The sequence below is a fragment of the Scylla paramamosain genome, chromosome 20 (genome assembly GCF_035594125.1).
Source record: "Scylla paramamosain isolate STU-SP2022 chromosome 20, ASM3559412v1, whole genome shotgun sequence".
Lineage (NCBI taxonomy): Eukaryota > Metazoa > Arthropoda > Malacostraca > Decapoda > Portunidae > Scylla > Scylla paramamosain.
Genome location: NC_087170.1, coordinates 14,796,495 through 14,813,994, shown reverse-complemented (window position 1 = coordinate 14,813,994; position 17,500 = coordinate 14,796,495). Strand labels below are relative to the sequence as shown.

General features: G+C 38.5%; 1 protein-coding gene across 1 annotated transcript in view; it reads left to right on the top strand.

Annotated features, from left to right (window-relative positions):
• Window positions 1-17,500, top strand: part of LOC135110113 (protein lap4-like) — a 98,337-nt gene that overhangs the window by 30,268 nt on the left and 50,569 nt on the right. The window contains 9 exon segments of the mRNA XM_064022068.1: window positions 214-274; window positions 276-304; window positions 642-762; window positions 1,126-1,418; window positions 2,497-2,630; window positions 3,287-3,398; window positions 4,229-4,325; window positions 4,635-4,710; window positions 11,252-11,457. Coding sequence (XP_063878138.1) covers window positions 214-274; window positions 276-304; window positions 642-762; window positions 1,126-1,418; window positions 2,497-2,630; window positions 3,287-3,398; window positions 4,229-4,325; window positions 4,635-4,710; window positions 11,252-11,457 — 1,129 coding nt within the window.

Here is a 17,500-nt window from a genome sequence, read left to right as displayed (position 1 = left end):
TTTAAAAGAAGACATAAATTTATGGATGAGGATGATGGGAGGAAATAGGCAGGCATGTTTTCATACAGGGATTGCCATGTGTAGGCCTGATGGCTTGTAGCAGCTGCCCTTATGTTTTTGGTTCTTTTCTTAGTTCTCAGTTTGTAGTCAGCAGGCAAAACTTGAGGTGCTCTTGTGTGTGGCAGGGAGCTTTACACATATCATCTCTTTCAGATTACCAGGAGGCTTCACGCAGCTGCGGAACCTGACTGTGCTGGGCCTCAATGATATGTCCCCTCACCAACCTGCCCTATGACTTTGGCTGGTGAGTGGCACAGCACCTCACACACACACACACACACACACACACACACACACACACACACACACACTAGTGATCAATACACTAAGGATGCTTCAAGTACTTGGTGACAGCATTTTTTTTTTCTCTTCCATTAACATATTCAACCACAATGGATTTTGGTCATAGATGGTGAAAGAGTGTGTGTGTGTGTGTGTGTGTGTGTGTGTGTGTGTGTGTGTGTGTGTGTGTGTGTGTGTGTGTGTGTGTGTGAAAAGCATTTAAAGTTGAGACTAGATATGTAATTATATTAGGAATCCTTTGTCGTGACAATTCACAAAGTAGTGTTCCTGATTTCCAGCTTAATCAATCTTCAGTCCCTGGAGCTTCGGGAGAACCTACTGAAGGGGCTGCCAGAGTCGGTGTCTCAGCTAAGCAAGTTGGAGCGGCTTGACATTGGAGACAATGACATTGAAGAACTAGTGAGTTGAATTATCAGTTTGCTGTTTGTCAAGTGAGTGTATGGGTGGCCAAGCTTGTGTGTCCAAACTTAAAGTTGGAGTGTCAGCTTCAGTGGTTTTTTTGCATCTGTAATTTTTCCCAGGAATCTTTTGCCATGTAAGTTTTAACTATTAAAAGCAGAACTAGAAATACATATTTAAGTGTCACATAGTTTTGGTGGGTGGAAGTGTCTCATTATATGTAGAGTGGAGGCGTGATGAATAGATATGTTTATGGGAGGACATCAGGGTACAGCTGACCACATGTGGGACAACCAGAGATTCACATGATTCAAATACTTGGAGTTGAAAGCATTGTATACTGAGTGAGTATCCTTTGTGCAGCCTCCACACATTGGGGACCTGCCAGCCTTGCAGGAGCTGTGGCTGGACCACAACCAGATATCCCATCTTCCCCCTGAGACTGGTCGGCTCAAGAATCTCCTCTGCCTCGATGTCAGTGAGAACAGGCTTGAGGACGTGCCAGAGGGCTTGTCCGGCCTCACCAATCTCACAGACCTTCACCTATCCCAGAACCTCATTGAGACCCTACCAGATGGCATTGGTGCTCTCACCAAGTTGACAATTTTCAAGGTGGACCAGAACAGACTCATGGTTCTCAATCCCAACATTGGAAAGTGAGTGGAGCTACAGATGTGTGTGTGTGTGTGTGTTTACCTAGTTGTATTGTACAGGGCATGAGCTAAAGCTCATTTTGTTGTGTCTCCATAACCATATTTATCCAATTTCTCTTTAAACATGCACACTGTTTGCCACAACCACCTCTTCCTTCAAATCATTCCAGATTTCAGTAGTTTGATACAGGAAGCTGTATTTCTTGATGTCACTCGAACATCCACTCTTTTATTTTCTTCCCATGCCCCCTCATCTGTCTCTCTTCCTCCTCCATCTGTGGTACCAAGTCATTTCTGTCTATTCTTTCTATATTGTTTACTAATTTGTTATGAGGTCTGCCCTTTCTCTTCTCTCTTGTAGTGTTGGTAATCTCATCTCTTCAAGTCTTTCTTTATAGCTTAAGTCTCAATTCTGATACTATCTTTGTCACTCTCCTTTGTATTCTTTTCAGTTTTCATATATCTTTTTTCTATGTGGGGCCCAAACTACTTCTGCATATTCCAATATAGGTCGTATCATGCTTGTTATAATTTTCTTTTTAATTTCTTTATCTAAATAGTTAAATGCCACTCTGATGTTTGTTAACAAGCTGTATGTAGAGCCGAATATTCTGTTTTTGTGCCTTTCAGGTGATAGTATGTTCTGGATCATTATGCCCAAATTTTTTTCTTCATTACTTTTCGTCATTATTTCTCTTCTCATTTTGTAATTCCATGAAGGTCTCTTTCTGCTTTTTTCTATTTCCAACACATGGCATTTTCTGGCATTAGATTCTAGTTTCCATATTTTGCTCCATGCATGTATCTTGTTAATATCCTTTTGTAACTCCCTGCAGTCATTTTCATTCTTTATTATTTTCATTATTTTTGCATCATCAGCGAAAAGGTGTGTGTGTGTGTGTGTGTGTGTGTGTGTGTGTGTGTGTGTGTGTGTGTGTGTGTGTGTGTGTGTGTGTGTGTGTGAATTTTCCATAAGTCATTTAACTCCCTGATCTGGGTACTTGAACATTTACATTGTTTAAATATTTATGTATTCTTCTGTTAACCAGACAGTTTGCTGCCAATACTTCCTTAATTTCAGATGTGAAAACCTGCAGGAGCTCATCCTGACAGACAACATGCTGAAGGAGTTGCCCAACACCATTGGCAACCTCAAGAAGCTCACAAACCTCAATGTTGACCGTAACAAGTTGACTGAACTCCCAGCACAAATAGGTGAGAAGAAAGCCAACAAATCAATATCTCAACTTGAGGAATGTCTTAAGTCAAACACTTGATGAGCTGAGTGTGCATCTCCTTTTTCTACTTTATACATTTTAGAAACTATCAAGGCTGTTGTCTTAATCAGAGTGGTTTGATTTATTGTGACACTGAAATATTTATCAATATCTGCATCTACAGACTAGGCTGATATCCCACTAAAAAGGGAGATAGCCAAACCAGAATATCATGCCTGGTCTCATTTCAAGTACGAGTAATGATAGAGAGGAGGAGATCCCTTGTTCCCTTGGTGGATTCTTTTGGGTCATCTTACACAACACTCACAGGTTATGATGGATATATTTTTGTATCAATCAATATATCGGTCAATAAATTACCAATTAATCATTCCATCTAACCATAGAATGTGTGGCCAGGCCTGAATTCTAGTTGCTATGATAATACATGATTTGATTTGCAAACAATACCTTGTTACTTGGAGTGTTCTTGTAAATTTTATTGTGCTTTTTTTATTTATTTATTTATTTATTTTATTTTATTTTATTTTATTTTATTTTATTTTTTATTTTATTTTTTATATTTTGGAAAATAGTTGTCACAGATCACTGTTGATAAGCATGTAAGAGCTGCATTGTTTTGTTTACCTTCAGGAAAACTTGAAAACCTGGGAGTGCTGTCCTTGCGTGAGAACCAGCTCCAGTACCTTCCTCCTGAGACTGGGAACTGCCGAGAACTCCATGTCCTTGATGTCTCTGGTAACAGGTGGGCCAGGACGAGGTGTTTGAATCCTTGTTTAGTCTTCCCCAGCCTCTCTTAATATGATGGTACATAAGGGTCCTCTGGACGGTGTGCCTTAACATCAAGCCACATTTCTGCCCAAGACTGGCTGTACTTCAAAATTCTGCCATGGCTGAATCTCTAAAAAAGTTATTGGGGCATAGAGAGAGAGAGAGAGAGAGAGAGAGAGAGAGAGAGAGAGAGAGAGAGAGAGAGAGAGAGGACACTAGTTTATCAACTTTAATGTATGATTAGTGTTGTTACTATCTTGCTATATCTGAGTATGAATGAATTATATGTTTGAGCATCCAAGTTGCCTTGTCTGGGCCACTGTGTGTGTATAGATACTTATTATTATTATTATTATTATTATTATTATTATTATTATTATTATTATTATTATTATTATTATTATTACTATCATCATCATCATCATCATTATCATTATTATAATCATTGTGAGTGCAAATGGGTCTAGTAATGATACAGATGAGGAAGAGAGGGAAACTTTTTGGAATGATGTTGGTGAGTCTTTCCAGGGTTTTGGAGTGAATGTTATTGTAGTATTAATGGGTGATGTGAGTGTCAAAGTGAGGAGTTAGATAGTTAAAGGTGTAGCTGGTATTCATGGTGTGTCTGGAGGGAATGAAGGTGGAGAGTGATAGAATTATGTGTAAGGTGACAAATAGTGATTGAAAAGGCTTGATTGAATTAGGATATTTATAAATGTATTTAGATGAGACAAGGGAATGGAACATGTGTAGAGTAGCACATATAAGACAGATACTCATTTAAGTGTGTTGTGATATCTCTAGGCTGCAGTACCTGCCTCTGACCATAACAGTGCTGAACCTCAAGGCAGTGTGGCTTAGCGAGAATCAAGCTCAACCAATGCTCAATTTCCAAACTGAGGTAAGAAAGAGAAAGCAGGTTTGTGTGAGGGTGAGTGTTCATGATGAAAAGCAGCTTTATTATTTAAGGAAATAACTGGTGGACTTCTTCAGGAGTAAACACAACAGTTGCTGGATAGAGTAAGGGAAACTGCTTCTTCAGGTGGGAATAACTTTTTAAATAAGTGTTATAGTTAAAATTTCGTACAGATATTATAATTTTTAAGTATCTTTTATATTTGTTATTGAATGTTTAGTGTTCCTGACTTTATCCTTTGGTGTGTGAAGGTGATGGTGGTTTGGTAGAGGATTGAGAAGGTTTCCTTGCCAGGTTGACGAAGCTTCAGGCCAAGAAGTGCTCACCTGTTTCCTGTTGCCCCAGCAAGAGTACCAACATGACAGTCTTGGTAAGCTATACCAACCACAGCTGGATGTACTCCTCACACACACACACACACACACACACACACACACACACACACACACACACACACACACACACACACACACACACACACACACACACACATTCATATACTGAGGTATCAGTTGTCATGGTCATGATTGACATAAGTGTTCCTTTCTTCATGTAGCTTCTTTAGGTATTTCTGCAGCTTCATTTCCATTGGCCATGAGATTTGTTTGACTTCATCCTATGATATTTTCATATTCCTGATGGAGCTGGGCACTTGCACAAGCTGTAGATTCCACAGTTCTGGAAGTATAGTTACCAGTTTTGTTTTTGGCAGTCATCTTAAATTAATGAATCATTGTTCCTGAAGCAAGATCACAAGTGCAAATCTGAGCACAAATTTTCTGTGTGGCAGAGTTGGGATAGGCATATTTTCCTTCTTGCTGCCCCTTGTATCTCGTACCAAGCCGTTTGGTCAGGAGTGAGCAGCCGCAGCAACATTACAGCAAGCAGAGCTCCAGCCCACCACTGCTTTGTTCATTGTTGATTCTTCACAATTTATTACTAGTTAAACTGTTTCATATTTGATATTTGTACTTTATGCTCTTTAATAGCATTTTAATTTGGATACAGTTTTAATGTTTTGAATACTTTATAGTTAAATTAGAAAATTATTTACATTTGTAGCCCTACAAATGCCAAACAATTTACAAATTTGTGGCTGTGAAAGCTGTTAATTTGTGTTTGTGGTGCCCAGCTCTGATCTTAAGAATTCTTCCTCTGCCTGTGTTTAGGAGTGGGTTGTTACTGGTTAGGTTAACATTGTTCCTTAATTATGAGTCAGGATTTTTGTGTAATTTCATAATTTATGCTTGTGAGTTAGGAAGTTACAAGTGATGAGATTCACTTTTTACATGAGATGGGATGATGTGATCACCATGTTAGTGGATGGCAGTATTTTCACATGACCATGTTTCTAGCAACAGACAATCCTGAATGTGTGTGTGTGTGTGTGTGTGTGTGTGTGTGTGTGTGTGTGTGAGAGACTCTGTCTTGCTTATAAATAGGTATTGTCTCTCAGTACCTGTCAGTTGTCAGTTCATCACATTACTAATTATTCCCTGATTTTCAGATTTTTTTTTCTATTTGTCCATAAATATGTCAAAGGCCTTTTTCCAGGTTGGAAAGATTGCTATATTGTGGATCAGCTTCAAAGAAAATGATCTTTGTGTAGCTGTGTCATTTTGTTTATGGCAAAAATAGGTGTAGAGATGTTTTATAGGGAATGTAAATTTGTAATTAATTGAGGAAAGGAAGCTGACACTTTTTATGTTTTTTATTTATTATTATTATTTATTTACTTATTTATTTATTTATTTATTTATTTATTTATTTATTTATTCATCAGGGATAGTGGCCAAGGACAAAAACAATGGTAAAAAAATAAAGATTTATCCTTAATGCCATTCCAAAAAAATCTGTTTTTTGTTTTGCACTTTCAGTGTAGTGCAGTTTAATTTATTCTAATGCTAAATATTGAGATTCCATCTTCGAAGGTTACACACTCACTGGCCCAGAATCTTGTCTTTGTATTTTTTTGCTCCTTATTTATTTATTTATTATTTTTTATTACATGTTATATCAGATGTCTGATTAAAGTAAAGCTAAGTTTGGATATATTTTGAACAGTAGATTTCAGGGAAAATAGTAAATAAATATGTTCACTAGTATCATATCAAGTCCAAGTGTCAAGCTTTATATCAACTTTGGTTAATATCAGTGAGTGTAGTCTTTGAGAAATATTTTAGGGCAGATTCATTTTTCAATGTTTTCACTCTTACTCCCTCATTGCTTGGTATAAACCATTTCTGGTGACTTATATTGGGTACACACACACACACACACACACACACACACACACACACACACACACACACACACACACACACACACACACACACACACACACACACACACACACAGGAGGGCAAGTTTGTTTGCCTCCCATTTCTGTAAGACCACACTCATATTTAGGAGGGCAGGATTACTAGCCTTCTTTTCCTACTGGCTGCAACTGACAACATGTACACATGTCGTGTTGGCCAGCCAGGGACTCGAACCCAGGTCCTGAGGAGTGTGAGTCAGATGTGCTAATCCCTCTACCAGTGGACTAATATTCTTTTATCTGTTGAGAAATTTCAAATTTATCATGATTTTATTGCATGCCCTTGCACTATCGAGCACGAGACCTTCATTCTCTCTCTCTCTCTCTCTCTCTCTCTCTCTCTCTCTCTCTCTCTCTCTCTCTCTCTCTCTCTCTCTCTCTCTCTCTCTCTCTCTCTCTCTCTCTCTCTCTCTCTCTCTCTCTCTCTCTCTCTCTCTCTCTCTCTCTCTCTCTCTCTCTCTCCCAGGCTTGGTAAAGCTTAAAAGTAATCAGAGTTCCATTGGTAGACAAGCTTGAAAAACCATTGTTTGAAAGAGGTCTTTCCTTCTTTTTACCCTCTGCCCCAAAAAGTACATTAGATTCTTAGAATTTTTTAGTTATTTTTAATGATGATTTTAAGAATTTCAGACACTTAGTGTTTAGTTTTTTAATCTTTATTGAAGGCTTTAATATTTAATAGTATGTATTTTATTAATGGAGAACAATGCAACCAGCACTTCATGTATTATAAAGTAATTGTGATTTAAATTTTGCATAGTGATCATACATATGGTTTATGTTTATTGATCCAGATTGCATGTTATTCATATATTACAAACAATTCCCTTGAATTAGTGGTAATACATAGAAGTGCTTGGGCCTTGATTTTATGTGTTTTTGCAGCCAGTGTTGTGTACAGCCTGCCATCAGCTGTGTTTGTGTGTTGTCTCCATCAGTCTGGTGTGAATGTGTCTGTGGGACAATTTAGGAACAATCTAAAGTTATTATCTTTTTATGACCAATTGGGTCACTGCTAAAAGCTGTTGTCTCTGGGAGATGGTCACTTATTTCTAGCACAACACCTTAGTGATTTCTTTTGCCTGTGCCAGAAGGATTGCTAAACAATGCTTCATCTTACTAAAAGGGCTGCCTTTGACTTGATATGTTTCTTAGCCATATATTTATATCTTCCTTGTACTTGACTCATTTGTTTGGCTGAAGTCTTGAGGCTCTTCACTTCTAGTACTGAAGACGTAGATGGTGACTGCATGGGTCGGTGGTTAAGGTTACTCTCTTACAGTCTGCTCTGTGCTGGATGTTCCATAGAGCCTTATAGGACTATCCATCATGCATTCCTCTGGTGATGTTCATTTGTTTGTCAGGAGGCTGTTTATTCTTGAAATTTCTGTCAGACATTTTTTAAACAGTTCAAGAGGTTGGAATAAGGAACAAACTCTAAGTTTTTTTCCATAGAATTATTTAGAAAATTAAGATATTGAAAGAATAAGCAACATCTTAAGAGCAGCTGTGATGTGTAGCAAATCTCTTTTCTTGTCTTTATCAAGCACATGTGACTCTCCAAAGTGTGAAAGGGGATGGGTAACACAGCAGTTCAGAAAATGAGTCTTGTTTTGTTTTATTTTTAAATTAATTACTGAATTAAGGAAAAGGAAAAGTTGTTTTCATTAAGTCAAATGTTAAATGGCTTTACTAATTACTTCTTTGGGTTGAGTAACATTTAGTTTTAACAAGATATAAATATGTTGATATTTGTTAGCATTTGCATGTGTGTAAATGCATGTGTGTGTGTGTGTGTGTGTGTGTGTGTGTGTGTGTGTGTGTGTGTGTGTGTGTGTGTGTGTGTGTGTGTGTGTGTGTGTGTGTGCATGCACGTGCATGCATGCATGTGTGCACGCATGCATGTGTGCATGCGTGTGTGCATACATGCATATGTGCATACATGCATGCGTGCGTGCATGTGTGTGTGTGTGTGTGTGTGTGTGTGTGTGTGTGTGTGTGTGTGTGCGTGTGTGTGTGTGTGCGTGCAATTATTACATTGGATCATTTAGAAAAGGTGTAGAAGTTTCTGGTTGTGTCCTTTGAAGGGAGAGAGAGAGAGAGAGAGAGAGAGAGAGAGAGAGAGAGAGAGAGAGAGAGAGAGAGAGAGAGAGAGAGAGACTGTGGTGACAGCATCGTCATAGAGCTCTTGAATACTCAGGAGCAGAGCAAAGTGATGCAGTTCTGTACATCAATGTGGTGCAGCTGAAATCAAAGTTTGCCTGTTTGCCTTGTGTTATCCCCTGTGCACTGCTCATGGCCTTGTTTTGTCTGCTTTCAATAATAGCACCACCTCAGTAGGCCCAACTTGCTTCCCCTCTCTCTCTTGTAAGGCAGTGGTGGGAACACCTGCCAGCACAAGGGGAGACACCACAGAACTGTCAGCAAACTTGAACCAAATAATATAGGTAGCAGCACTTTTGAATGGCCTGACCAGTATTGCTAATCCTGTGGTGCGAGCAAAACAAAATGCCTTACTTGCCAGAACAATTGTTCTCAGAATTTACACATTAAGCAGAAGCAGGATTGGCAGTGTTTGGTGGCTTGCATGGAAGTGGAGCCAACACTAAGGGATAGGCTTGAACGAAAAATTAATGGAAAGGAAAGAAAAGAAATACCTAGACATAATCTTAGGATTTCTTGAGTATGATAAATGCAGCTGGGTAAGTTTTCTCCTTCCCTGTTTATTGGTCTGTAATGTTTCACACCTCAGCTTGTTATAAGTGATGTTATGCTTCTCTCCCTCCCATCTTACTGTGAAGTTTTGTGAGAAACAGCTTCCATTTCTAAGCCTCATTCTCCATATACAATTGTTGCCAAGTCATATTTTAGAAGTGGCTGTGGTGTGTGGTAGAAAAATCATGCAGTTGTTTCAATATGCTTCATCATTTGTCTCAGCCTACCAAGTTAGTTTTGTTGCACATGCTTTGTCTACCACATGATTCCTTCCTCAGAGTGTTTAAGTATAAGTAAATGCAACAGTGCACAATAACATGAAAATTTTATATCAGTTCTGAAAGTTTTTGAAATGCTGACATTGATTGCATTACAGCTCCCAGGCAGTGTGCTTCTTGTGTTCCTTTACTGTGCAGTGAGGGAAAATATTCTTTGCTGAATCAGACAGTGTTAGTGTGTGTGTGTATATGTGTTTGTGTGTGTGTGTGTGTGTGTGTGAAAGAGAGAGAGAGAGAGAGAGAGAGAGAGAGAGAGAGAGAGAGAGAGAGAGAGACCCTTCAGTGCATCATTGATTGGTCATATATGCTGGGAACAACAAAGTTTCAGCATGGAATGTAATTAACATGAGCACAACATTGGAAGGAAGATTTTGACGGCAGTGATGAACAAAATAAGGACTGTACAATACATGGCCTCCAAATACCTGAAAATACTTCCTTTGTCTTGTTGAGCTTTCCTTTCAAGTCAGCACTTTATGAATCATATTCTTCATACTCAGTCCTGGAAAAAATACTGATACTCTATCCAACCAATTCTTTATGATTCTTTTGAATTTAGATCTATAGAATAAAGTCAAATTAGATTACTTGTTTCCCTTAAAAAAAAAAAAAATAGTGAGTTGATGATTGTAATTGTTATATACATTTCTTAGGTACTGTGTTTTTTTAAGAGATCAGTCCTATCAGTTATGGGATATATTGATTGCACTTAATCATGCATGAAAAGGAGCATTAAAAAACCTGGAATGTTTTTTTATAATGGCTGTTTGCATTACATAAACAAAGATAACTTGTTATTCACTACAATTCTCAACATCCCAATTAATTTTTCACAACACAGCAAAATTAATTTATAGTATTCCCATATGCTATCAGTGTTCATGTTTGAAGTAAGGGAAGGAGGGGAATATTGAAATGTATTTCATTGGGCAAGTTTTCAGCAGATGAAAGTATTGAACAGCACAAGCAGCAAAAGGTGTTGTTGAGTAAATCCAGTCCTGGAACTTTCAGAACAATTTTCATGGTGTTGTTGGGAATTTATTGATTGAATCATGTAAAGTAAAATTCTTTGATATATTTTCATGATCTTTGCATGAACCACTTTCTAATGCATTGTACTCACACTTCCATGAGAGAAGCACCAATACACAGAGCAATGCAGTAGAGAAGGAAGAGGAATTGTGTCACCCATCTTTTAGATATAATTATCTTGAGAAACTATATGTAAAAAATTTCAAGATTATCTTATGCAGTGACACTGTCTTCTTGTATGCAATGCTTTGTTACTTTTTTTCAAAAATTTATTTTTTTAGTATAGCACTGATATTTTGTTTTAGATATTTCCTGCCTGCTTTTTTGCTTGAGCAGGTATCAGAAGTTTATGTGAAGGTAGGATGGCAGGGCATGGCCAGGCTGCAGGGATGAGCCTGCCTAGCTGCTGCCACACTACTGCTTGCTGAGGATCACATATGGTGTGTTTCTGAGCCTTGAGGTGCATCACTGCACTCTTGCTCTTGTCGGTCTGAATGTTGCCACCGAAGCAGGTCTGGGTCTGTCTTGTGGTCTGTGGTGAAGTCAGCGTGGGTCGTCCCTTGTTATAGAGTACGCCTGTGGTATGGGTGGTAGCGAGGGCAGGCTGTACCGCACTGGTGACCTCAGCACCGATAATCTGACCGCCATCGGCTCTGCAGCTAACGAGTGGGCCCACGAGGACGAGGACAGCTGGGACCCCAACGACCCTAACGAAGAGTCCCGGGTCTCGGTGGTCAAGTTCAGCGATGACAAAGACGCCGAGGATGGCAAGGAGGTGAGTCGCCCACTGCTTCTTGTGCTGCTGCCCTCTGGGGTGCCATGGTCACATTTGACACCTTTCACTGTATTCACATGTTGCTTGATTTGCTTTTCAGGCACAGTCAAAATTTTCCACAGTAGATTTTCCCTCTTCACATGCACCACAAGACTCAGTTAGTCACATATTTCCCTGTCTTTTCATTATCACCTTGAGCCATGAGCCACCTGAGGTTATGTTTTCTCATATCCATCTCAATTTCTTGTGATGACTTTCGTTGTGCTTTGGGGACGTACATTATGCATCTTATGATCATAAATTTTCACTCATTTTAGATCCAATCCACTTATCTTTTTCAAAGTGTTCCTTGGAGCACCTCACCTCTACATGCTGTCTCAGTATATTTTCTTGCATAGCCATTTTACTGCAAGGAACTGAACAGAGAGGATGAACTTACTGGTGTCACATTTTTCAATAGTCATGTCCCGGGAATTGACTTTCCATCCTGGAGTCAAGTAATGCTCCATCATCAGGATCACGACGTGGCAGCAGTTTGCATGTCGACAAGTTATTAGTGTTTGGGATGATTTTCTTCTTGGTTTTATTTGGTATATATTTACAGGGACACATAATTTTATTTTGTTACCTCTAGTAACTTATTTGTGCAGCTACCAATTTGTGAATATGTGATTTATTATCTAAGTAGAACCACCATAAAACTAACATAGGTCTTGAGAATGCTTTCCAGTTTATTGTTTTGAGCTACTTTTCTTCTTGTTTGGAGACGTTGGAATAAGTCCTCTAAAAATAATTGCACACTCACTGCATGACATCCCTGGGCATGACGAGCCATGTCCTGCAGCCACTCCCGTAGCCCCTGTTGTGTTTGTCCAAGGGTCGTCGCGTGCACTCAACACACCTCAAACTGATGATCTCTTCTGGAGCATTATTTCTTATAAGCTGTAGCTCAAATTAGAGTAACTCAGTGCCAGATGAAAAGCTTTTGTGTAGGCCTCCTGTCCCTGATCCCTGTTGTTGGGTCACTGTGGGAGTTGTAATGCTTCACTGTTGTGGTGATAAAAGCATTTGTTTCTGACTCTCTGTTCTTTTCTCAGTTCTTTCCTCTGGTCTTTCAGCCAGTGTTTCTCCCAGTACCTGGGCCATTAACCTATAGCCTCCACTGATCCATATAAGTAATCATTGGAAAGCCATTTTAGGATAAAAATATTCCATAAGTTTCATCATACATAGTAAAGTAGTGAACTTTTGTTTGAGGCATTGATAATGTAATTGCTACTTCTGAAGATATATTGTTATTTTTCATTGTAATGAGATCATTATGCCAGTGGTGAACCTGGCTGGTCAGCCTCACACAAGATTACTCCACCAACCTAACATATCCAGCTCTTAGTAATGTTGACATCTTGATGTCAAAGTTACATATTTTCCATGTTTGAAATACATTGTGATTAAATATGAGTTCAATAATTTTCTTGAAAATAATGTTTGCAGCATCAGAATTGTTTGCTAATGTGATAATTGTTTGTTAATATATGATTCTATAATGTAAGACTAAGTATTAGGCAGCTAGACATCTGTTACGGTACAAGCATTCCCAAGTAGGTACCTAAGAGGGACGAGTGGATGCTATGAGCGTGCTGTTGATCCTTCCCATGTCCTCCCTGACTGTTTCTTGTTATGTCTCACAAACACAAGAGAGCAGTTGCTTTCTGCCCTCAAATGACAGATCCTCTTACTACTCACATGATGCTATATGCACTTCATACACCTACACTGCCCTAGACTCAAAAATTCCAAATATGAATATGGCATTCATGTAGCCTTATAGTTCCCATCTGAGGAGGGAACCAGAAATGTCCACATGTCATACCATCCACAAAGTGACACCTTGAGGTGGCCTGATAACTCCTCCAACTTTCTTTGCATTAGCTTTTACAATATTCAGAATCTCAGATCTTCTCTTCAACCAGACCTTTGCTGGAAATTCAACACTGGATGCTTATGGAATTGTCAGTCCTGCATTTCCACCCTCTGACTATTATGCCTTCTGTACTTATAAGCTGGATTCCATCAGTGGGTGGGTCATAATTCTGATCAACTCTTTCCTCTTAATTCCAGCCTCCTTCCCCATAACTTATACTGGCTTCATCTTAACATTAGCCTCTTCATTCACAGTTCCAACCTCTTTCCTTTTAAATTTTCTCTCTGAGGTTCTAGTTTAATAAAATACTTTATAAGGATGTTTCCTATGGTCTCTTCTGCCTCCAGACTTATGCTCCTAATAGAGCTTCTATTGTTCTTAGTAGCTGTGCTTCAGTACTCACACTGCCATGCCAGACTTTTCAATTTTCATTTATCCATTTTCATAGATTTCCTTTCTGGTCCTTGTTTTGCTGCAGAGGTACACAATTACTGTTCCTCTAAGCATTTGAACAGTGATATTCCACAAGGCTTTGTCCTGTCACCTGCCCTCATTCTATTTGTAAATGATGGTCACATCAAACCCTTTGCCTTTTCAACTCTTGCTAATGACTCTATCCTGCATTTATCAGCATCATTTACCAGATGACAAACTCTGCAAAAATTGATAACTTTATGGAAAGAAGCCACAAAATGCTTAAATTCCTATCTTTCTATAGTTTCTATATATTTTATATTTTTTGAACCTTGTGTTGTTCAGTGCCTCAAAAACTCATTTCCCTCATTTGTCTGTTTGAAATGACCTTCCAGACAGATATACTCTCTTCTCCCCAGAGACTGAACTGTCCCTCTCTTGAACATTGAACATTCTTGGGCAGTCCTTCATTAAGAATCTCAACTGGAAATCTCATATCTCATCTCTTTTACTTGAATATTTTCATGAAGCTAGGTGTTCTGTGTCATTCATGCCTGTTTCTTACCCCTGCCAAGTGGTAACTCAGTGGAAGGAGCTTAGCAGTCCTTGTGTGAAGTACACTTCTCACATACTGGGGGATTTCACTGAGACAACTTTATTAAGTAAGGTGGAGTCTGAAGCTTTTTACCTTCTCAACTCTCCTTCTTGACTTGTCTTCAGTCTCACACTCCATCTAGTGCTTCACATCTTGCAATCTTCTGCTGCTGTCTTCATGGTTCCAACTCCCTTGAACCTGCTGACTGCATGCTTCTCCCTATCTTATGATTTCAGTGCACAAGTCTTTACTTCTTATCCCTTTTCTGTCTACATTAATTATTCAAGAGTTAACCAGTAATCTCATTCTTTTCACTGGTACACTCTGGAATTCTTTGCTTGATTATGTTTTTTTCCACCTTTACAAGTTGAAAATTTTGAAGAGAGGAGTATCAAGACACTTCTAAAACTAAATTGACCAACTGCTTCAGGAATCTTTCTGTGCAAACTTTCAGGGAGTGGCAATTAAATATTTTTGATACTTTTTGTAATGCTTAGCCAGCCTCCCTTCTATGTAAAGAGAAAGGAAATGAAAAAGACCAGCTTGTGCACATTGTACTTTCTGACTAAGAGTGTATAATTTCCTACATAAATATTGATATGTTATGTTGAAATTGACATTTTTTCAGAGTAATGCTCTTATTTGTCTTCAAGAGAACTGGAATAATTGTTAAATGAGTATAAATGTTTGCTGGTTAAGATACCCCATCATTTAACTCCATTTCACTCCACCCTGTCCCCTTGCATTCCCTTCCACGCCTAACCAAATGCTGATGATTGGTTGGTATTTAGCAATTATGCAAACGACTGGTGGAAACACTGGTGAGTCTTCCACCTTTTCCTCTTATTTTACTGGTAACCTTTCAAGCTCCAGCATTCATTGTTCATATTTTTGTATGCCCCTTGTCTTTCTGTATATGTATGAGTTTTTAATATGTGTATCCTGATGTTTACTGGTGGCATGTTGTGTGGAGAAGTGTGTGATAGGCCTCTGTGAATGGCCCGAAGCAGTGCTGACCCTTGGTTATGTTGCTCTCTAGGCTTGAAGGATTCATGTCAAACTGTCATGTTCAGCATCTTGTAGATCCAGATCTGGGGTGTGAGAACCAAGGAACCAAGGGAGGTGCATTGGGTTCATCTGATTAAGATAGAATTGTTTTTATTCTCCATCTTGCACCAAGAGATAGTGTGTGTATGATATCAGCACCATGTTGTAAGAGGAAATATTAGATGTCAGTTTTATATGGATTTTTAGCAGTTAACTATTGGTATCAGTGTAGGAAAGTTTTATTATGTACTTACTGCACCTCCATTGAACAATATACCCTCACTGGTTCTCATTTTTTGTGCATGACTCTTCCTCTTCCCCATCCAAGAATGTCATCCTTTGATTTCTCTGATTTTGATGGTGTCCCAGATCATCATTTTATTTTATTGTTATTTTTTTCCAGTGTAATTTAGTCATTTTTACATCTGGCTGTACTGTAGTAGTTTCTGGATGAGGTGCGTAGATGTTAGATTGAGGAACATGTGCTAACAAACCCTTTATTGTGTGCATTTTTGTAGATTGAGTATTTCATGTGTTCCTGCAGCTTGAAGGCATGAAATGTGTGGGGGAAGGTTTTGTGTTATTAAATTAGTATGATTTGCATCTTGGTGTTAGCAGGCATTGCTCATGATAGGTAATCATCAGGCATTTATGTCCTCCAAAGATGACTATCAGCTGCATTAAACTTCTTAAGTAACAAAAGAAGAGGTGGTAAGGTTAAAATTGACATGTAACTTATGAGTAGTAAGTACGAACTTCACCTGAGGGCAGTTTTAGTGTTTAAGTTCATCTTTGTCCAACACTTTGTTGTGATTGTCTTTCATTTTGTGGTTTTGTTACTAATATTCTTATCGAGGGAAACCATTGCAATCCTAGAACTTAAACTTATGTCAGTTCAGCACAAGATTTTTAAAGCGTGAATTAGCTCTGTGTAGACTCTTGTCTGTACCTCAGACTTGCCTGGTGATTAGTTCCTGAACCAAGAAATCAAGTAGAAAGGAAAGGCTTTGAAAACCAATAAAATGGGTTAAAACAACAAACATAAGTGTGGGAGTAGGATGATGGTTTGTTAATATGCACTAGATGGGATAAACTTTTCCATCTATTCGGCACATATTGGTTAACCTGATGATTAAGACTTACTTCCTGTTTTTCCTGCCCTTATTGAGAGATGTGATAGGTAGTAGTTTGAAAAAGAAAATATGATCATTAGATAGAAGACAGAACTTTTCCACCAGGCTGAGTCTTCCTCCTTGGACAGTGAGTGTGTGGTCCAGCTGTGTTTCCTTACCTACAATGAAGGTGGGATAAAAAAGTGCATTTCATTGTGGTATGTTTGTGACAATTTTTGCAAATTTGAAATATCAGCATAGCATCTGCATCCAGATTGTAGAGATGAGTTATGTATATTGAAGGCTTGTGGTATAAATGGAATAAATGTGAAGAGTAATTGTATATGAAAAGTTTGGTGTTTTCTCAAGGGATGATGGAGTGAACTGCAGTCATCTGTGTGGACATGAAATGAGGTAACATAGAACTAAAAAGGAAGAAAATTATTAACCACTGTTGAATAAAAAGAGCCTGAGTCAAGTTGGCTGTTTTAGTTGTGAGGATGTGTTGATGCTCCTTTCCTGAGATACTTGAAGTCATGGGAAAGTGAAGAGACAGAATCAGGCAAGAATTCCAGAGTTTATGAGTGAGAGAGTGAAGATGTTTCTTAACTCTTGCCATAGTAATAATGTCAACAGAAAAGAGTAAAGTTTTCTGCTGTAACATTATAGTGGAAAAGGGTTGCAGTTTGCAAGTTTGGGAAACAACTAGCAATGGAAATATAATGGTTAAAAAGAAAGAAAAAGTAGAGTAACAGTATTGTGATAGAGTGTCAGAGATTGAAGAAGGAAGGAAAGATGACAAGGTAAAAAAAAAATTTAAATGAAGGAGATTACTATGTACAAGGACAGATATGAGATCCTGTTTAGAGTTTATAAAGCTGACACATAGGAGGGGACAGAAATTGGTGGAGACAGCATAGAACATCCAACTTTATGGAAACAGATGTGTAA